The sequence below is a fragment of the Desmodus rotundus genome, chromosome 8 (genome assembly GCF_022682495.2).
Source record: "Desmodus rotundus isolate HL8 chromosome 8, HLdesRot8A.1, whole genome shotgun sequence".
In the NCBI taxonomy this organism is placed as follows: domain Eukaryota; kingdom Metazoa; phylum Chordata; class Mammalia; order Chiroptera; family Phyllostomidae; genus Desmodus; species Desmodus rotundus.
The window spans coordinates 96,125,190-96,147,255 of NC_071394.1; the positions used below are offsets into that span (position 1 = coordinate 96,125,190).

The window sequence follows — 22,066 nt, forward strand, 5'->3', positions numbered from 1 at the left end:
AGTGCGTGACTTTCAGCTTGGCTCACCGTGTGAAGGATGGCTGGACGAGGCTCAAAAAGACCTAGGGTTTCAATTTATCTAGGAAGGTATTTAGCAAATTATTTTTAACCGTTTGGATTCGGTACAGATCATGGAAAGAATCTGCAGTCTCTGCATGAGTGAAAAATGAGAATGGAAGAACTCAGCGGAGCTGAGCAGGAGAACAGGCTTCCCTCCCCAGGGAGGGCAGGGTGTTGGGTGGCTGTCTCCAAGGCCTGGGCTGTGCCTCTCTGCCTCTTCACCTCGTGCTCCCAGAGCATCATCCTCTTGGACTTTTGCTTACTTAGCACCTTGGAAATCACTAAGATTCCAGGGTTTTCCACAGCCACTCAGAGTTAGGCACTGCAGACAGATAAATGTTTGGGCTCTGAATTTCACATCAGTCATTAGCCCTTTGCCTGCAAAGAGGTGGCACTCAAGGCAATGAACTGTGTCATGGAGAAAATTGAGCCCTGAGAGGAGGAATTCTCGACTCTCCTACCTCTTCTCTCGAGCCCTGTAAACTGTTCCTTTGAATCCTATAGAACCAAGATGGACTTGCGGGGGGGGGGGGGGGGGGGGAATGACTCCCAAACACCCAGGGATTGTGTACAAAATGTTGCGTGTATGTGTATTGGGGGAGGTTTAGTGTCATTAAAATTCTCAAAAGATATCACCTTTGGTCTAAAATAGGTTTGCAACTACTGCCCTAAATGGACTTAATATATTTTTATGTGTTTGCAAACTGCAGATTTGCCCCTCTGCCACTCAAAGCTCTGTGTGGGTGGGTTAAGAACGGAAATGCTGAAGCAGTGGGCAGCTGCCCAATCTTGTTGAGTTTTTGCTTTATGTCTTTCTCATCTCTTATTGAGTTTGCTTTTTTGCACAAACAATTAAGCCAGGCCTATTGGTAACCAGGTCCTGATTTGTCAGCAAAGTGCTTGGGTGAAGAGGATAATAGGAAATTCTGTAAATAAGATACCTCCATAGATTTGACTTAAAGAATCAAAAAAAAGCCACATCACCCACTAGCGTACCTGTTTGTCTGCTGAGTTCTTCCTTCAGTCACAAAACGTTCTCCAGCCATTCCCATCCTCTTAGAGAAAGAGTGATGATACATTTGACCTTGTCACTTGACAGGTGAAGTATGGAAGTTGTATTTCTGCATCTGGGAGCATTAACACGCCTCTCCTTGTCCAGCGCCATTCATGGTAGCCTGGATTTGTTATGGGCCTTCGGAAATAGTGCATTTGGGTTAGTCCATATGCTGTAATGACTCAGTAAAGAGCTGCATCGCTCTTATAACAAAATTCAGTTAACTGTAAGATCCGAAAAACCTTGGCAAGTGAAAAAGGGGCTCTTGTGTGAGCGTGTCTGTTTCTTAGTAGTGCAGTTTGCTTCATCTCCAGCAGGCGTATGGCAACTTCTGTTTTTGAGTGTTCACCACACGCCAGGCTCTCTGCAGAGTGCTGTATGAAATTTGTCTCATTTCATTCTTATCCTGGGGTAAATGTCAGTATTCCCCTTTCACAGGTGAGCAAGTTGAGGTTCAGAGAGATGTAGTAGGTGATCAGGTCTAAAAACAAGTATAGGATGCCGAAAGAGTGTAGAGGGACTAAGGGGCCACCAGCCAATATGGAACAGAGGCCATCCCTAAAATCAAGCCAAGGTGAATGGAATTTGGGGAGAGAATTTAGGATGGAGAGCTGAGTCCCAGAGTCCAAGGAAGCATAGGCATTTATTCCCCTCTCCCTACATTACTCTTATTTGGTCTTTGTCCTTTAGGATGCGGATAATCTTCTTGACAGGAATTCTTCTGAAGTCATCTGCATGGGGTTAGTTTTCAGTGCTTTTTAGGTTAGAACTGTAGACACTTGCCTTCTGCTCTGGACTGGTTTTTCTCCATCAAAGTCCCTACAGCTTCCCATTGATGATCACAGGACCCAGTGAGTCCTGCCTTCAGTCTCTGTCTCCTCCAGTCCATGCCCCTGCCCCGCATCCTTTCTGACACACAAATCTGAGCCTGTTGCTCAGGAACTCCCAAAGCCTCAGCGTTGTTTCAGGGTAAGATCAGCACCTCAGCGTGGCCCTCAAAGACAGCTCTTCCAGCTGCTCCAGCCCGCCTCTCAAGCTTATGTGCCCTAACCACCCTGGACTTTTCACACTTCCTGCCTATTCCTTTGCATTTGTTCTCTCAGCCTGGCAGAAACCTCTTCCTTCAAGGCTTCATCCTTTCTGAGTGTCTCGTGGATCCCTTCTCATGCTTGCCATGCTGAATCATTATTATTTGTTAGCTCCTTGAGAACAAAAACTATGTCTTACTCATCTCTTATCCTCAGTACCTAGCATAATGCCTGACATTTATTTGGCACTTACTGAGAATATTTTTGAATGAATGAATGGATGTTGAACTCTTTGATGGGCAGATGAAGATAAAAGATCAGGCAGGGACATAATAAATAGATCTCCTTCTGTCTACAGTAACTTCATAGTGTAGCACAATTGTCTCCTTTACGCTCAACAGAATACACACACACACACACACACAGTTTTGGTCAAATGGTATTGCTGGTATGAGAAATGCAGGTGATTCCCTAGTATCTCACATATTCTAACTCTAACTCTTCCCTTTTTTGAGAGAAAGAACTCAGAAAAATACTTCATGAACTGCCTTTTTTGATAACACCTTTAGGATTAAACTCTGCAAGATTACTTACTGTATCAGTCAAACTCTTTTAGTTGGAAGTTAGACGCTAACTCAGAGATTTAAGCAAACATGGGGATTTATTTTTTTAAGTTACTTAGAATTCATAGATAGTTTTAGCTTTTGGCATCTCTAGATCCAAGTGTTCAAAAAAAAATGTCAATAGTGACTTTTCTGTCACCTTCTCTTACCTGGCTTTTCTCTACACTGTTTCATTTTTATGTAGTCTCTGGCCTCGTGATAGCAACATGGCACTGGTAACTGCAGGCTTACACCCCCGACTTAGCAACTCCCCCTTGGAGAGCACCTTGTTCTCCATGGTGTTAACTAATGTCCTACATACTGGCTACTAGTGACTCAGTCATGGTGGGGGCAGGAAGGTAATTCTCATTGTTCAGATCTGGGGTATATACCCACCTCCAGTGACAATGAGGTGAACAGACCACCTAAACACATGTTCTGAGAGTCAGAGATAAATAGGTGAAAAATTAGAAAACTAGCGTGCTTGACATAAGGATAATGATACTGCAGGCTGAGCAAACAGCGTGACAGATTTCAACTATGGTAACCTTTCCTTTTTTAAAAGAATGTGTTTTATTGATTATGCTATTACAGTTGTTTCATTCTTTTCTCCCCTTTATTCCCCTCCGCCCTGTACTCCCCTTCCCGCCAGCATTACCCCTCCTTCGCTCATGTCCATGGGATGTACTTGTATGTTCTTTCGTTTCTACATTCCCCATACTATTCTTAACCTCCCTCTGTCTATTTTGTACCTTCCATTTGTGCTTCTTATTCCCTATAACTTTTTCCCCATGCTCCCTCCTCCACCTTCCTGCTGATAATCCTCCATGTGATTTCCATTTCTGTGATTCTGTTCCTGTTCTAGTTGTTTGCTTAGTTTGCTTTTGTCTTTTTTAGGTTCAGTTGTTGATAGTTGTGAGTTTGTTGTCATTTTACTGTTTGTATTTTTGATCATCTTCTTTTTCTTAGATAAGTCCCTTTAACATTTCATATAATAAGGTCTTGGTGATGATGAACCCCTTTAACTTGACCTTATCTGGGAAGCACTTTATCTGCTTTTCCATTCTATGTGATAGCTTTCCTGGATAGAGTAATCTTGGTTGTAGGTCCTTGCCTTTCATGACTTTGAATACTTCTTTCCAGCCCCTTCTTGCCTGCAAGGTTTCTTTTGAGAAATCAGTTGTTAGTCTTACAGGAACTCCCTTGTAAATAACTGTCTCCTTTCCTCTTGCTGCTTTTAAAATTCTCTCCTCATTAATTTTGAGTAATGTAATTATGATGTACCTTGGTATGTGCTTCCTCAGGTCCAACTTCTTTGGGACTCTCTGATATTCCTGGACTTCCTGGAAGTATATTTCCTTTGCCAGATTGGGAGTTCTCCTTCATTATGTTTTCAAATAAGTTTTCCATTTCTTGCTCTTCCTCTTCTCCTTTTGGCACCCCTATGTTTGGATGTTGGAACGCTTTAAGTTGTAATCAGAGGTTCTTAAGCCTCTCCTTATTTTTTTTGAATTCTTGTTTCTTCATTCTGTTCTGGTTGAATGTTTATTTCTTCCTTCTGCTCCATATCATCAATTTGAGTCCCAGTTTCCTTCCCTTCACTGTTGGTTCCTTGTATATTTTTCTTTATTTCACTTTGCATAGCCTTCACTTTTTCCTCTACTTTGTAACCATACTTAATCATTTCTGTGAGCATCCTGATTACCAGTGTTTTGAACTCTGCATCTGATAGGTTGGCTATCTTTTCATCCCTTAGTTCTATTTTTGGAGTTTTGGTCTGTTCTTCCATTAGGGCCATATTTCTTTTCTCAGTGCACCTGTTACCTAGTAAGGGGCGGAGCCTTAGGTATTCACCTGGGTGGGGCAACCCAGGTTGCTGTATTGTGGCACTGTATTAGGGGAGGGGTCAGAGAGGAAACAGTGCTGCTTGCTCAGCTCTCAGCTGGCTTTCAGTCTCTTCCCCCAATACCCACAAGCAAATTGGGCCCTTTTGGTGCTGATTGTCAGATGGGTTGGTTTGTGTACATTCTAGGACCCTGTGGGTCCCTCCAGTGAACTCTCCTGTGAGGCTGGGAGTTTCTCCCGCTGCCTCAACCCCCACAGATTTTTACAGTCAGAGGTTTTGAGGCTTTATTTCCCCTCACTGGAACCCTGGGTTATGTGGTCTGTCTTGCTCCCCAGTTATTCCTCCTGGTTTATCCACACACAAATGTGGTATCCCTCGGTCCTCCAGACACTGTCTGTCACACCCCTGTCCTCCAGCTGCTGCTCCTTGCCACAAGTCCTCTCTACCCCAGCTGCCCATCTCCACCCCTCCTATCAGTCTGGGTGAAAGTTTCTTCTTTAACTCCTTGGTTGTTGAAGTTCCATACAGTTGGATTTCCTGGCAGTTCTGGTTATTTTTTGTTTTTAGATTCGGTGTTGTCCTTCTTTTGGTTGTGCGAGGAGGCAAAGTATATCTACCTATACTTCCATATTGGGTGGAAGTCCCTTTCCTTTCTTTTTTGTTGCCACTATTTCTCTCATTTCCTAGGGCTTGATGTTAGGAGACCCCCAAAAAGTGACTTGTCCTTTTCCTCTAAATATCTGCCCCCAGGATTGTTGAAAATAGTCAGTTCACTTCTTTCTTTGATTTACTTTTCACCTAGCCTTTGTGATTACTCCAGCAGCTACAGCTGTTTGTGTTGGAGCCTTGGAATGTCAAACAGAGTGATTTGAACACAAGAATTTTTCCTGATGGCTTGCATTTCTTGATAATATCAAGGAATACTTAAATTCCCATTGGTTTTTTTATTGGAATCCTGCCATGAGTTCTCTGATACTGTGGAGGTTTAAGGCAAATACATCCTCAGGAACATACTTTCCCTTTCCTTTCCCTTTGTAGTTAACCAATGATTTCTGATACTCAGTGACTTTCTGATACTCAGCCCTCACTGCCACTTGTCACTGCGATCAAGCCATAAAATGCCAATGTTTGCGGATCTTTCTTGTACGGAGAGTAATAAGAAATGTTATAGCACTTTGGGCCTTGTTTTATTTTTTCCAGATGATACTTTGAGTTTTTCCTGCCACTCTTCGTTATGCTTGTTTCCTGGCATGCTTTCCACCTCAATTTGGCTGTCACCTAGTGGATATTTTTGGAACACCTACCATCTACCCAGGAAGGCAATTGTAATTTGTTGAGTACCTATTTTCTATTAAATACATCAAAAGGCTTTTTATGTAAATCATCCCATTTATTTCTCATATCATTCCTTTGTGGAATGAGTGCCATTATCCACTTAAAAGGTGTGGAAATTAAGGCTAAGAGAGGATAAATAATTCACCAGTTCTAATGTCTTAGAACTGATGGAAGATATAGGATTCAGTTCTGAGTGTTCTGAACTTCAAAGGTCTAGAAAAGCATGAGATCCAATTTCTGACCTGAGGTTGAAGGGATAAGACTAACATATTTGAAACAATGAGAGTGAATTCGAGATAGGGTTGTTTCTTTCTTTCTTTTTCCTCATTAAACCTTGTTTTAATGAGTCTCAAAATTCTGTGACAAATTTTTGTCAAGTTGTTTCTGTTAACGAGTACTGATTTTAAAAACTAATAACTTAAAAACTGCCCCCCCACACACAAATGATCTACATAACATTCTCCTTTCCTTCTGAAAGTTTTACGATGCATTTTAATCACTAACTAGTCTCTTACTGTTAAACTTAAGTGGCCAGTTGAGACAAATAGTTCTTTCTGAGACCCTTCTTCTACCACTGATTAAGACTGGGGTGGCAGCTATGGGAGATAATACTCATTTAGCCTTCTGAACTTTCTGGGCAGACTTGGTTACTTTGCCAGCTCCTTCTTTTCCACTGCTTTGATGACACCCATAGGCACTGTCTCATGTCATGAACAGCAAAGTGGCCCAGAGGAGGATAGTCAGAGAAGCTCTCAACACACACGGCTTGCCAGGAACCATACCAACAATGGCAGCATCACTAGATTTCAGAAACTTTGGGTCATCTTCTAGATTTTCCCAGAACAATGACGATCAACCTTCTCCTTCAGTTTGGCAAATTTGCAAGCAACATGAGCTGTGTGACAGTCCAGCACAGGTGCATAGCTGACACTGATTTGACCTGGATGGTTGAGGACAGTCACCTGAGCTGTGCAGCCAACTGCTTCCATTGGTGGGTCATTTTTGCTGCCACCAGCCACATTGCCACAATGAACATCTTTGACAGACACATTCTTGACATTGTCCCCAGGAAGAACTTCACGCAAAGCATTATGGTGCATTTCAACAGACTCTACTTCTGTTGTAACACTGACTGGAGCAAAGGTGACCACCATGCAGGGTTTGAGAACACCAGTCAATCCACAGGAACAGTACTAATACCACCAATTTTGTAGACATCCTAGAGGGGTAGATGCAGGGGCTTGTCAGTTGGATGATGTGGAGGATGCAGTCCAGAGCTTCAAGCAGTGTGGTTCCACTAGCATTGCCATCTTTACAGGTGACTTTCCATCTCTTGAACCAAGGTGTGTTAGCACTTGGCTCCAGCATGTTGTCGCCATTCCAACCAGAAACTGGCACAAATGCTACTATGTCAGGATTGTAGCCAATTTTCTTGATGTAGGAGCTGACTTCTTTAACAATTTTCTCTTACCTCTTCTGGCCATAGGGCAGCTCAGTGGAATCCCTTTAGTTAACACCAACAATCAGTTGTTTCACACCCAGTGTATAAGCTGGAAAGGGCATGCTCATGGGTCTGCCCATTCTTGGAGATACCTGCTTCAAATTCACCAACACCAGCAGCAACAATCAGTACAGTATTCAGCCTGATATGTGCCTGTACTTGTATTTTTGATAAAGTCTCTGTGTCCTAGGGTATCAATGATGGTCACATAATACTTGCTGGCCTCAAATTTTCACAGAGATGTATCAGTGGTGATACCATGCTCACGTTTAGCTTATCTGAGACCCAGGCATAATTGAAGGAACCCTTCCCCATCTCAGCAGCCTCCTTATTAAATTTCTCACCAATTCTTTTGGTGATCCCACTACATTTGTAGATCAGATGGCCAGTAGTGGTAGATTTGCCCAAATCTACATGTGCAGTGACAATGATGTTAATATGAGCCTTTTCCTTTCCCATTTTGGTTTTGATTTAGTGATGATTTTTACAACACCTGTATTTTGGCAGCAAACCTGCTGCAAAAAAGCAAGATAGGGTCATTTCTAAGTGCTATAAGAGATAGTATAGTTTATGGTGCTATTCAAGTTCAGAAAACAGTGAATTCTGCCCTGGCCAGGTGGCTAAGTTGGTTGGAGCATTGTCCCATACACCAAAAGGTCACAGATTCAATTTTCAGTCAGGGCACATACTTAGATTGCACGTTTGATCCCCAGTTGTGGCGCATACAGGAAGCAATTGATCCATGTCTCTCTCTCACATCTCTCTCTCCCTCTCCCTGCATCTTTCTATAAAATCGATTTTTAAAAAATCCTTGGGTGAAGATTTAAAAAAATTTTTTTAAAGATTTTATTTATTTTTCGACAGAGGAGAAGGGAGGGAGGAGAGAGGGAGAGAAACATTGATGTGTGGTCGCCTCTTGTGCACCCCCCATCGGGGGACCTGGCTTGCAACCCAGGCATGTGCCCTGACTGGGGATCGAACCAGCGACCCTTTGGTTTTCAGGCCAGCACTCAATCCACTGAGCCACACCAGCCAGGGCAAAAAAAAATTTTTAAAGAAAAGAAAACTGATTTCTGCCTCCAAATCCCACTCTACTTCTATCTGAACCTGACTGGGAATTTATATAAATATTAAAAGAAGAGTTTGTTTTAAATGTAACCGTGACCCCAGTTTCACTTTATGCTAATGTACTGTTTTGCTTACTGTGTGCTGTGAATTTAGACACTTGTGTCTCCTCACCCTTTTGTTGAACCCAGAAACATTGGTGAGCCCTAAGTATATTTACATACATTCACCCTCATGCCCACTGTCTTTTAGGTCCCATATACTCCTTGATAAGCACAGGTCACGGTTATGAGCTCTTGATGGTACATCTGATCTGAGAGGATAGTGCCAAGAGAAACTTTTTATCTGTACCCTGGATATCAGCCACTTGGTTGAATTCAGTGCAATTCAATTCAGTTAAGGCTTACTGAGTGCCCAGTAAGTGACTACCAGTGTACAAGGCTCTGTGGGGGATACAGTATATGATGAGATCTGTCTGGAAAAAGTCCAGCCACTGTTAATATAATGAGAACAGTTTGCACAACACCAGTGTAAGCTGGCAACCAGGGAGAGTGGACTGGAATGCACATGCATGAACAATGATGACTTCACTGTACTAGTCAGTGGGGGTGGTAAACACCGTTGAGTGAGCTTGTATACTGTGTGGCCATCACATTCAAAATGACTAAGTACAGCAATGAATCTGCGTAAAATTTTGCGTTAAGCTTGAATATTCCTATGCGGAAATTACTTGGATGATTCAGAAGACTGCAGCTATGGGCAACTGGTGATTGGCAGCTTCATCACAACAACATGCCTGCTCATGCATCGCGTCTCGTGCAGAGTTTTTGGCAAAACATCAAATCACCCAGGTGACTCAGTCCCCCTACAGCCCAGATTTGGCACGCTGTGACTTCTGGCTTTTCCCAAAACTAAAATTACCTTTGAAAGGGAAGAGATTTCAGGCTGTCGATGAGGTTCAGGAAAATACAATGGAGCAGCTAATGGCGATTGGGAGAACTGTGTGAGGTCCCAAGGTGCCTCCTTTGAGAGGGACTGAAGCATCATTGTTTATGTACAATGTTTCTTGTGTCTCATATATTCATTCAGTGTCTGCTGTGTGCTCGGCCCCTTCCAAGCACTGGAGATATAGTGGTAGTCAAGAAAAGGCAAGGTCTCTGCATGAAGCTTATTTGATTTTAGTTCCATAAACAAGTAAAAAAGACATGTTCCACTAGTGATGAGCACAATGATGGAAACAGAGCAGGATGCTGGGATAGAACGCATTGGTGTGGGGCATGGAAGATCAGAGAACAGAGGTCAGGACTTAGACAATTTAGACTGGCAGGTCTGTGAAAGTGGCTTCTGAGATGAGACCTGAGTACAGAGGAGGGCGTTAGACATACGAGGATTGGGGGCAAGAGCCTGTAGTCAGAGGGAACATCCTGTGCAAAGACCTAAGTTGGAAGTAAGATTGTTTACTTTTAAGAATTGGGGGAAATGTAGCCAGCATGGCGAAAGCACGGTGAGTTAGGGGGAGAGTTGTAGGAAATAAGGTTGGAGACACTGGCAGAGACTAAGCGATATGGGCTCTCGTGGCCATGAGAACAGCCTGTGCTGTGTGTGAAGCGGGAGGTTGACAGGGAGTGTGATTCACATTTTTTTTTAAGTCTTGGCTGCTATGTGGGGAATGTATTGGGGTATAGAAAGGTAGAAACAGGAATGTTTAGAGTGAGTGGCTGAGCAAGATAAGTTATATTGTTATAATTATTGACTCTATCACATACCTGGCCTATAAATTTGAATTTAAATTTTCTTCTAAAGGGAGTGATGTGTGTTAATAATAGCTCCCACCTATTGAACACTTACCAGTACCAGACATGTGGCTTTATATGCGTTCCTCACCAAGCCCACACTCACACTCACACTCTCACACCCTCACACCTTATAAGCTGGGCTTATTATTGACATCAGCTTTTGCAGAGGAGAAAACTGAAGTGGAGAGAGCGTAGGTACTGCCCTGACCGCTGGTTAGTGAGGAAAGGGAACAGGAACTGCATAATCCCAGGTACCCAACTCCTAGAAGGGGAGACTCCTCAGGAAGCACAGGGAAGGCCACTGGAGGTTGGCAGTGACTTTGAGATGCAAAGAAGAGCTGCTCCTGCTGACTGGTGAAGAGCCTGGTGAGAAACGCTTATCAAAGAGCAGCCTGCACTGTGCATAAACCACTGTGGTAAATGCTACGGACAGACTTTGATAAAACAGACACTGATGCTGTTACCCCCAGCAATTTACAGGGCAGAAGGTAATTAGATATACCTGTAACACAAACTAAAAGCAGGAACTTCCTGAAGGAGAATTTGTCGATACCCTTAACTTAGAATGTCAGAAAAAGCTCTGGCGTCATAATTGAATTCCTATACCTTCTCTTAGGTTAGTTTTAAGCTAAAATTGTCTTAGAAAATCTGTCCTGGCCTGTCCTGTCTGTATCCTGTACCCCAGGTAAACAGATCGTGGGGTTCCCCCCCCCGCAGTTAATCTGTGTCTCTTTGTCTCTGTTACACACAAGCGCACACACTTAAGCACGTATGTATCCACACACTAACGTCCCAGGACCTGGACATTCTGTGGCATCTCAAGAGTCCTGGGGCAGCTTGTTGGGCCATGAATGTTCATATTAGTAGGACAGAGATGATCCCCAGTTGTGATTTTGTTTGTTTGTTTTTTATTCTCGCCTGAGGGCATGCTTATTGATACTAGAGAGCGAGACCTTACCGTTCTTGTACACATCCTGACCAGGGACTGAACCCTCAACTTGGCATGTGCCCTGACCGGAAATCCAACCTGCGACCTTTCAGTTACGGGGGCCTAAATCTGCTCTCATGCATAGGAACCATTGTGGGTTTCATTTTTGCTTTTCCTTTTTATTCTTCCTTGAGAGGACTGACTGTTGTTTTAGTTTTCTCTCAGCATTCACTCTAGCAAGCCCAGAGGTGCTGGTGTTTATAGTTGGCCCGGCTGCATATCAGTTCGTAGAAAATGGCTGCGATTCTGGGAACTGCAGCCTTGATTTGTTAGCCAAACACTCCATGCAGCAGCAGGGGCAGGAGCTGCCAGTGGGTCTGAGTTTTATGTGGTGAGACTGTAGTTGGGGTTTTTCTTTTCCCCTCAGATGAGAACTACTGTTTGCTGACGCTGAGATCATCAAAACCATTCCAATTAAGACTGTGTGTGAGAATATAATTACACCTCCCAAAGATATAAGCCTGACTTAGTGAAGTGAGAACAAAAATAAATAGGGTCAATACAGAAGAAATATTACTGGTACCAGGTAAATTGAATGGAAACTCACTCAGTTTCAATGATATACAATTTAAGTAAAATCCTGTTCCCTTTTATTATTTTAGCTGAGTATTCTTGTCCAAAATGAAAATCAGATGTTTTTCTTCTTTTTCATTTTTTTCCAAAGCAAATGGTTACAAACACTTACTTAATATAATTTACTGGAGCTCTTTTCTAAAAGAACATTTACATTACTTTGTTTTACGCATGCAGTAACTTTTGATCAAAACATGACTCCACTCCCTTGTTTAATGTTGAGCATCTGGATTAAAGGCTTCTTTTAATCTTAAACACAGATTATGGCTCTCTTTCCCTTTAAGCAAACCGCCATAAAACTTTGGCCTCTTTCCAGTTTTCCTCATTAAAGTTCTCTTTATTATAGTGTTTTCCGATGGCAGTCATTAAATGATTGTTATGCACAATGGGCACTTGATTATAATTATTTAACTGGCAATCAGTTATTGCAGCAATTTGGTTGCGTAATTAAAAGGGAGCATGTTTGTACCTGCCAGCTTGTCTGAGACGTTCAGCTCTGGGTTCGGGGAAGAAGCAGAACCTAACCATATGGACAGGAAGAATTGGTACTTCTGTGAATGAAGCTTTTCTTTTATTCTTCTCCAATCTGGTTCTTGTCTTCTTTTGTTCCATAAGGTTATGAACAATGGCGATAAAATAAGATGTGGTTAAGCATGTTTGTGCTACAAACTCCTGACTCGGTAGATACCTTCAGTAACTAATGCTAACTTTCTCTATGTGCTAAGAAATGTGAAATGGGTAGAACTATATTTACATAATTCTGCTTGTTCTAACACAACCATAGGAGAGTTTTTGCCACTCTGATTTATTAATTTCAGCGTTTATTTTTTGACATATGAATTGATATGAGATGCCACTAACAAAAAGTTGCTATAAAAGATACTTGACACCTGGAAAGCCAGTAATCACTAAAGAAGTTAGTAACAATGTGATTCCCAGGCGAAGATGAGCTCCTACATTATTCACAACTCTTTCAGTTGTAAGTGACAAAGACCTGATTGTTACCAACCTTAGCAAAGAGGGAATTTCTTGGTTATGTAGCTGGGATGTTACTGGAACTGCTTATAGGATAAAGGAGAGCTGCAGGAACCAGGGTTCAGGGTTAGGATGTGGGATTCAGCCCCTCCAAGACTCAGTGAAAAAAAAAAAAAAAATCAGTGAAAAAAAAAAGTCCTCGGGCAGGGATTAAAAATATAAAAGAAAAGAAAATCTCCCCTCCTACTGCCCCCAACACACACACACACACACACACACACACACACACACACACACACACACACACAATGATCTAATCAGTCTTCCTTATGAGGAAAGTATGAATCATCCTATTTATTAAGCAAATAAAGAAGTCGATTGAAATGTACAAGCTCAAACTTGAATAAGAGTAAAGTGATTCTCAATTTCCTATTTCTCGTATTAATCGGTGCACATTTATTTTGTGTTATGTATTTGTACAGCTGAGATATTTAAGACCAGGTTAACTTAAATGACTAATCGAATACTACCTGAACTCAGGGGCTGCGGATCAGCTTCTTCAAACCAAACATGTGCATATATATTTACACACACACACTTTTTCAGTTTGTGGATATTGGACACCGCTAGAGGAGTTTCTTGGGAATCTAATCTTCTCAATGGCAAGCTCCTGCTTTGCCTTTGCCAGTAGTTTAGTTCATATGGACTCAATGCCAATTTTCTTTTCACATATGTGAAATAACAGTTTGGCACATAGCAGACAAAACAGTGACACCACAGAGAAGACTGGTGCTTTTTAAGAATTGAAATAGGCAGATTCAGAACTAATTTTTTTCTTTAGGTGAACCGAGTTTAAATTAAATTAAATGTTGTAAGAGATTACAGTATTTGTGTGACTCTCAAGAAGTCAAAGGCCGTGGCAATGAAGTATTTTCATTTTATAGAGTTTTTCTTGGAAAGGGTGCACACCATATGACAGCAGAGTGCTTAAAACCCAGAGCTTGGTGCCAGCACAAAATCCAAACATCATAAATTTACTTCCAAAGCCCAGATATTCATTGGTCCCCTCTCTTGCAATAGAGCATCTGTCAACTAGTCCCAGTCCACCAGCTCAGAATCACCTTCCCAGCCTTGGGTTTTGAGTATGATGCACCAAGTAAAGCATGTTCTCCAGGAAGGAAGGAAAAGCTATTTAACAATTGTCAGATGAGTCAAAAACCACAGACAGCAACATTGTCCCAGTGGAGAATATTTTTCTTTAGCAAAAACTTTTCTTTAGCCAAAGGAAGTCAAGGGGGGCCAACTAGTGGCTGAGTGGCCATTGCTGTGTGCGTTCCTGGTCCCTTAGTCAGTTTTTTTTAAAACCCAGTGAACTTCCCTCTAACAAATAGGCTACCTCTTAACCCTGTCCCCTTAGGGCTGCGTGCCATTACCAGATTAGAAAATTCTAAACTGAAGGAGCCATTTATTCAGGCTTTCCATGCTTCCGCAGTGCCCTGGCAGCAGTGAAAAGCCTTGTAATCCTTGTTTATCTGCTTCCCCAATTTCACCCAAAGGGTACTGGGGAGGCCTTTGCCTCCTCTCTAGGCTGCTTATGTGCACAGAGACTTGAAAGCTTTGCTCACCAGGACTTAAAATTCAGGCTCCTCAGTGAATTTCCATCACAGGGTCACTGCCAAGTCACACAGATCTGCCAAGGACAGCTTCCTAGGAGAGCACAGAGTCCCTATCCGCTGGGTGACAGCTCGACAACTAGCCTCCAGTGCCGGCTGGCCGGGCATCTCCTCTTTCCTGCTCCCCGCTTTAGACTTCACCACCACCTGCTAATGCATCTAAAGAGAACACGAGGTCTTGGTCAAAACAGATTATTAGAGCTGATGCCAGAAGGGTAAACAAGTCATAAATTACTCTTAATTCTTCTTGGCTGTGGATGCTATTAGTCTTCAGTTATGGAAAAATAGATTCCCTTTAATCTTGTTTTATTCATGTAATATTGGTCTCCTTTATGACTATAAAGCTCACTTTTCTTCAAGAAGCATTTCCTAAGTCTGCGCCCTATGCGAAGTGCTGTGTAAAACGCTACTCTCGAGCACAGACCGGGGAGTTAGTGTTTGCTGGCACCGGGTGTCTGTTTGGGGATGAACAAGTTCTGCGGGTCGATGGTGGCCGTGGTCGTACAACACTTGAATGTAACGATGCTGCTGGACCGTACACTTACGGATGATTAAATGGTGGATTTTGTTACGTATATTTTACCACAGTAAAAAATTTGGTTTCTTATACCTTTTTTAAGTCAAGGTTAATTATTTATTTGCTATAAGTTATATATTTCATGTATAGCAAAATGTAAGTGTATGTGACTAACCACAAACACCTAAACTTGTACGTTTCTTATATTTCACATAGCAGGTACTGAGGTCATTATTTCACTGATTTCTCTTATTATCAGAATACTATATGAAGTCTTATTTAAGTTGATGAATAATTACCTCTGTAACAGAAGTGAAAACAGAATCTCAACTAATGGATGCATAGTGAATTCCTGGGTAGGGCTTAGATTTAAGGTCCATGCCAGAGTGCCCCAAAATGGTGAGAGCTTTGTTGAGCATGGAGAACAGAGATTCAGATCTTGTCCTGAGCTTTGGTAAAGGGGAGAAAGTTCTGGCCTTTGACCAGCGGTGTGCCAGTAGGCCGATCACGTCATCTCTGTGAGCTGCAGTGTCTTATCTGTAAAATGAGAGTGAAGACGCCTGCCTCTGAGGGGTTGTCAGGACCAAAAGTACAAGCAGGTGGAGAACACTTGGTGCCATTCTGGGGACAGTGTAGGTGAGTCTATGCCACCTCCTGTCTGTTGAACCGCCGTGACAGTCAAAGGACTGTAATGCGGTGGGGTCTGAGACGGGCCCCACTTCATCCTAGGTATGTGGGAGCATGTGAGTGCCTCCTGAAAACCCTTTTCTCCCTCTCCTGACACCAGGGCCCCTCTCCTGTCATTCTCTGGACTCTCTTCTCCTGCTCTGCCTGCCTTTGAACTGGGGAGTTCGTGATAGAAATGCATTGATGTTGTGAGAGGGGGAAATGGCCCACCCAGAGCCCCTGGCCCGGCGCCAGCAGCAGCTGTGGAAACATGGCGATGCCTGATGGAGTTTGGGGCCCTTGTTCGTCCAAGGCCCCAGGACTTCACCTCTCTCCTCAGACCCACCACCTTTCCTTGGGTCAGCATCTCTTCCCCTTGGTTTCCTTAGACCTCCCATGCCTTAATCTAAAGCCAGCAGACCCGTGTCTTTTCGGTGGGTAGCTTGGCCCCAGCAGGCCTTCTTCCCCAAGGTCAAAGATGCTGCCCAGCACCTGTCACCCCTCCTTCCTTGTGAATCCATGCTGTTCCTCCTGGCCCCAGGGGACAAGCTGGCCCTGCGTCAGGCCTCACCGGTTTGTTGAAAGATAAGAGAACTTTGATTGGTGGTATATTTTATCAGCCTCCTCAAGTTAATAACATCCTTTCGTATCTCGTAAACATCTCAGTGATACACTGTGTGCCACCCCCTCCATACCAGCCCCATGAGTTGCAGGGGACAGCTAGGCCCAGGCTAGTAAGCCAGTGGTACTCATCCTTTTATTATTTTTTTACCCTTTTAATTGAGAGTTATATAATTTATATACAATTAAGTGCACAAGTCTTAAGTGTACATCTCAGTGATTTTTTATTACCTATACACCTATGTAAAGACCACCCAGATCAAAATTTAGAACATTTTTTAAAGCCTCCCTTGACCCCTTGACAGATAACCACTATTCTGTCCTTTATCACCCTAGATTAGTTTGGGTTCTCAACCTTTTTTTTTAATTATACTCACCCCTAAGTTCCCCTCTCCTACTTAATAAAATTTAAGAATTCAAAATTAATTATTTCCTGTTGTGACCAAAAAACCCCAAAGTAATTGTAACATTAGAAATGCTTTTCCTACCCCTCCCTCCCATACACATTCTAATAAACTCTCTGTCCCCCTGCCTTACCCCACAAACAGGTGGTGGGGTGGGATGGGGACATCCCCATCCTTTCTGGGCAATCATGCCCAATCCTAAAACCTGGCAAAGAGAAACACACTCCCCAGGACCTTAGTGCTATTTTCCTGGTGCCCAAACTTCACGTTAGAGTGTTTTCTAATCTGAACAAGTGTGTGGTTCTTAGACTCTTCAGAGAGCCCCCGAGGTGCCAGTGTGCACAGATTCTTGCTTGCCATTTCCTGTCATAGTAGGATTTTTCCTTCCCCTGATTGTGATTGGAGTTATCTTGGAAATGGGGGTCACATTTAAAGAGGAGTATTACCGTTGCATTCCCCTTTCAACATGTTGATGTTGACCATCTTGTTGCTCATGAGCAACATTATGGGAAGATTATTTTACAGGAGATACACAGAAGCCCTCATTTTGGCATGTACTGACACACTCAAATCCTTGTATTTAGAAGTGGGGCTTAGTGTGTTTATCCTACAGTAAAAATATCTACAAGAAGCTATTATTATATTGACATTAGAGCCAAACAGGAAATCAAAGGATTCACAGATGTTATCTCCTTTAATGCAATGGGTTTTCTACAAACTGACCTTGCAACCAATCAGGAAGACGCTACAAAAGGAATTAAAGAACATGTTATTGACATAGTGTTTATTCCTTGGGCTTTGCAGGCTACATTGTGTTCTCAGAGTTCTGAGGGCTAAAGAGAAAGGGAGACTTAGAAAGAGAGAGATGAACCCAGCAAGAAAGAATTTAGATAGAGTTCATCATTACCATGAAAATATAAAAATTTTTTGATATTAGGTAGAATTTGGTATAATTCAACAATTATGGATAAGCATTTATTATATGCACAGTACGGCACGATGCATATTTGGGACCTAAAGGGAAGGAGATATGCCAAAAAGGTTAAGTCCTCAAAAACTGGCTTTTTCAGCATTTTATCCATGATTTGGATTAAGACAAAACTGGCACATCTAGCAAATCCATGGATGATGCTAAGCCGGAAAAGAACTAAAATCAGGATCTAAAGAGACCATGACAGGCATAGGCTGAGCCTAAAATGTTGAAATACAACAGGCACAAGTCTAAGCCCTTAGATCTTTTAAAATAAAAAAGTTTCCACAAGTACAGGATGGGAGAGATGTAATAAGTAGCACCTGTGAAAAGAGGTTTTCGATGCTCACAAGTAACATGACTGAAGCAGTGGTGTGGAGGGGCGCACTAACATCGCTTATGGCACTGTTGAAGGTGCATTTCTAGAAACTGAATGGCCAGCCCCACCCCTGGAGTATTTGACTTCAAATTACTACACTTAAAGATGCCAAAGGATGTTGACAACCAGGATCAGGAACCATGATGTGAGGAACATTCTCAAATAAAGAATGAGCAGTTATACCCTGGCTCAGTGGATTGAGTGCTGGCCTGTGAACCAATGGGTCCCCGGTTCAATTCCCAGTCAGGACACATGCCAGGACACGGGCCAGGTCCCCAGTAGGGAGCGAGCGAGAGGCAACCACATATTGATGTTTCTCTCCCTCTCTTCTCCCCTTCCTCCCTCCCTCCCCTTCTCTCTAAAAATAAATAAAGTCTTTTAAAAAAAAGAGAGAGAGAAAAAAAAAAGAATGAGTGATTAGGTGAAAGAAGAGAAAACCAAAGAGATGCCGTGTCCTGTCCTCAAATACCTGTAGGGCTGGCCTGTGTGTGAGGCATGTGGAGGCCAAGCTACGACTAGGGGGAAGTTACAGAGAAGGGTCTCTAGTTCAGTTTGACAAAGACCTTTTCCCACACTCGAAGGTGTTGATCCAGAATGGAATAGGTGACCTCATGACTGGGCACGGAGGTAGAGGACTGCTGTTTGTGGAGGATGTAACTCATTCCAGTCCTCATGCCAATCGTAGGTCCCCCAAGGTGCTGTGGATGGGATTTGTGCACCCTAGATGTTTGGGACAGATGCTCTGTAAGGCCTTATCCAACCCTGATATTCTCTGGTTGCTTATGTATGCACATGGTCAGACAACAGTGTAGGATCTGGTGAGTTCTAGTAAGATGGCCATGGGTTAGAGTGCCTGGGGAAGGGGGCAGGACTTGACGTGCACCTGGTAGTGCGGACAGAACTAAAGAGCACAAGATGATTGGAGGCTTGAAGGCAGGCGTGCACGGGGGTGAGATGTGAGGTTGGGAAATAATGAGAGAGACATCTGGACAGATAAGGTGGGACAACAGAGTGGAAAATGCTGAACAGGAAACGGAGCTTTGAGCTTACAGCTACAGGTCATCGTGCTCTGCCGATGGATGTTATTGGGAGAGGAGTAAGGTGCATGCATAGTCCCGCAGAGGGGTGGGCACTGAAGTCCGTGGATACCCTTGTTGTCACATGGTTTTATATAAGGGGGCAAAATGATGAAGACCCTGCCCCTACAACCTTGGTGATGCCAGCAGCTCCCTGTTCTAATGGTTGATAAAGAGTGGGGATACCCAGACCAAACATCTCAATAGATATTTCTGCTACCGAAGGGTCGCAGACAATTCCCTAAGACTGTGCGGGAAAGGCACCGTGTTCGGACATGAGGAACGAGGCTCATTTATTTACCTGCAGCCACATTTGAGATTTTGTGTTTGCACCAGTGCTACCTCTCTAAGCTCTCTGAATTGAAGTCATCATTCCTGGTGCCCCTCAGTCTAACAGCCATGGCTACCAAGTTTCTGTGTTGCCATTGTTCATAAATGTGGCTCCAGACGGCTCTTCCTTAGTTCTGGCCACCAGCACACTATCCGGTTTTATCTAATGACCCTTATTCACCCTTTATTTTCTTTTAATTGAATGGCCAGCAGATGCAAAGTATATACACTGGTGTTAACTTGGCTTATTTGCACTGTGAGGACTTACACTATATTGTATTATACCTTTTGCAGGCGCACCACAGTTTTATTTCCAGGCATTTTCCCACACAGCAGCCCTTCCACCTCCTATGTAAATCAATCTGGGCTTACTCCCTGTCCCTCAGGGGAGGAGGGTAAGTGATGCAGTGAGAATATCCCATTTCCTGAGAGGCAAGGCCATTGGAAGGAGGACGTTATCACTCTTTAACTAAAGAAACATTCGCAGAGAGAGGGTTTGGCATTGGCAAGGCCAAATTAAACAGGATACTGCATTCTCTCCAATGTTTCCACCACCACACCCCTCTCTTCACACTGACGCTTGTGGGTCACTTCCTAATCCATGAATGGGTTCACTGACCTGTAAACAGGGGTGGGAGACGGAGATTTTATTTGCACAAATTCATAGAGGGAAGTCATTTTGCAGGTTTCCCAGAGATGAGAGTTCTTTCTTTCCCGTTTCTAACTGCCTCCTCCCTTCCCCCACTATAAAACATCTTCAACCTCCCCACCCTAGCAAAAACTGTGACACAGACCTGCATACAGATGCTGGCTATGGCCACGATTATCCTGGTCTTCTCTGAGACCTGCTGAGGCTGGGGCTTCCTGCCCCAGTAGACCAGTGCCTCTAAAAAGACATTTCAGGGCTAGCAAAGAGACTGCACTATCTGGGGGCCATTGAAAAAGCCAGAGACCATTCTGTAACTCATCGTTAAGCCCTGACATTTACTAATCCCATCACTTTAGAGGGCCCCAAATGCTGTCTCTTTTGATCTTATACCCAGTTTGAGTAAAGAATCGGGAGTGCTTTATGGGCTAACTCTGTAGGACACATCGTCATTTCTTCTGAAGCTAGAAAGGAAACATAAAGCTCTTATTGCTTAAATTCAAATAAAATAAACAAAAATCTGTAAGACTTTCATGTTCTTTCTGATGCGGCCTTTATTGGGTATTTCTTGTGTTCATAATTATTTCAAGTTCTAAGTTTGTTATTCTGCCCCTGATTTCCCCTGATTTTCCATAGTCTTCACCCCATCGAATTTGTCTGCTCCTACTCTGTCTTAATGCAGATTGTACAGAGCCCGTTTGTTCCCTGGAGACACAAAGCAGATCAGTGGCTTAATTTTTATTTTAAATGTTGACTGTGAGCCATCATCGTGGGCAACTTTGGTAAATAAGGTTGATTTTTGTTCACCGGAAGTCTCTGCCAATATTCTGGTCTGTTGTGTACATTCACTGCTATTATACTAGTAATTGTTTACAGGAGCCCAGACTATGATATTTTAATAATATAAAGCCCTTTGTTGACATAAATGCTTGGTGCAAATTGGAATGAACTGTTAAAACCACAATCTTGGCCCTATTTACCAGTACACAGAAAGACTGGACCTGACACATCGGATAGACTTGAGCCTTTTACTTGGTGTTTCTTCTTACCTCACTTCCAGAGTCCCCGTTACCAGAGTGGCAAAACCGAGGCCTAGGACCACTCTTTGGTGAGTTTGTGGTCAAACTGAGATTCAACTCCAAGTCTCCTGACTCCTAATCCATACTTTCTTCCTCCTATTCCATGCTTAACCATTCTTTTATATACTTTCCTAGGAGCAAGGCTCCGGTCTCCAAGCAGAATTTCTAAAAACTTGATTCCAATGTGCCCCCGTTATAGAGAATCCAAAAACGGCAGTTTTCCCAGCAGATCTTTGGGACTATAGTTTGGGGAATTCTACAGCATGTGGTAAGGCTGCTGCAGGACAGGGACACCTGCTCTCTGTTGCATCTGGCTTGTACTGTGTAGGTACATTGCTTTTCTGGTGACGTAATTTCCTACCTTCTCACCCTTCCAGTCCATCCACTACCCCTGCTGGGATTAGTCTTCCTTAAACACTGGCTTTTACAGGATCACACCTGTGACCTAACACCTTACCCACTTTGTCCAGATCACAGCTCCAGACTCCTCAGCTGTTCCTCTAAGGCCCCCAGCCAGACCAGTGTCCTCATTCCCAATTCTCTTTGCTCTTGTAGAGGCATTTTCTCCTGTCTGTGGTTCAACCCTTCCTACCCTGCAGTTGGCCAGGCCAGTCCTACTTGTTTGACTCTGTCCCAGACGGTGCCCCCGTATTCTTAATTCCTGAAACGTCTGCTGGTTCAGTGAGAGTGTGTAAGTCCGACTCTTCACGTCCCGACTGCATCACTGTCCTGACTGGTCTCTGAAACTCAGCTGTAAGCTACTAGAGACATCCTCAAGCTTTCTTGGCTCACAGTGCTCATGGAGTCTCAGGAATTGTTTCAGAGAGCCCCTTAGGCCAAAAGAAATACATAGCAGTTCCATTTATTAAGTAGTTAGGACCAA

The 22,066-nt window shown here is 43.2% G+C and overlaps 1 protein-coding gene across 3 annotated transcripts in view; it reads left to right on the forward strand.

The window, feature by feature from the left end:
* ATG7 (autophagy related 7) overlaps positions 1–22,066 on the forward strand; it is a 269,209-nt gene that overhangs the window by 190,499 nt on the left and 56,644 nt on the right. Inside the window, exon 20 of one of the 3 annotated variants that reach the window (XM_053929529.2) lies at positions 21,165–21,286. The exons of 1 other annotated variant lie outside the window; for it this stretch is intronic. In XM_053929529.2, the coding sequence (XP_053785504.1) occupies positions 21,165–21,200 (36 nt within the window). In that variant the 3' untranslated portion in view covers positions 21,201–21,286. Of the gene's footprint in view, positions 1–21,164; positions 21,287–22,066 lie in introns of those variants that run through there. One more of the 3 variants, XM_071222290.1, reaches the window with a different exon arrangement.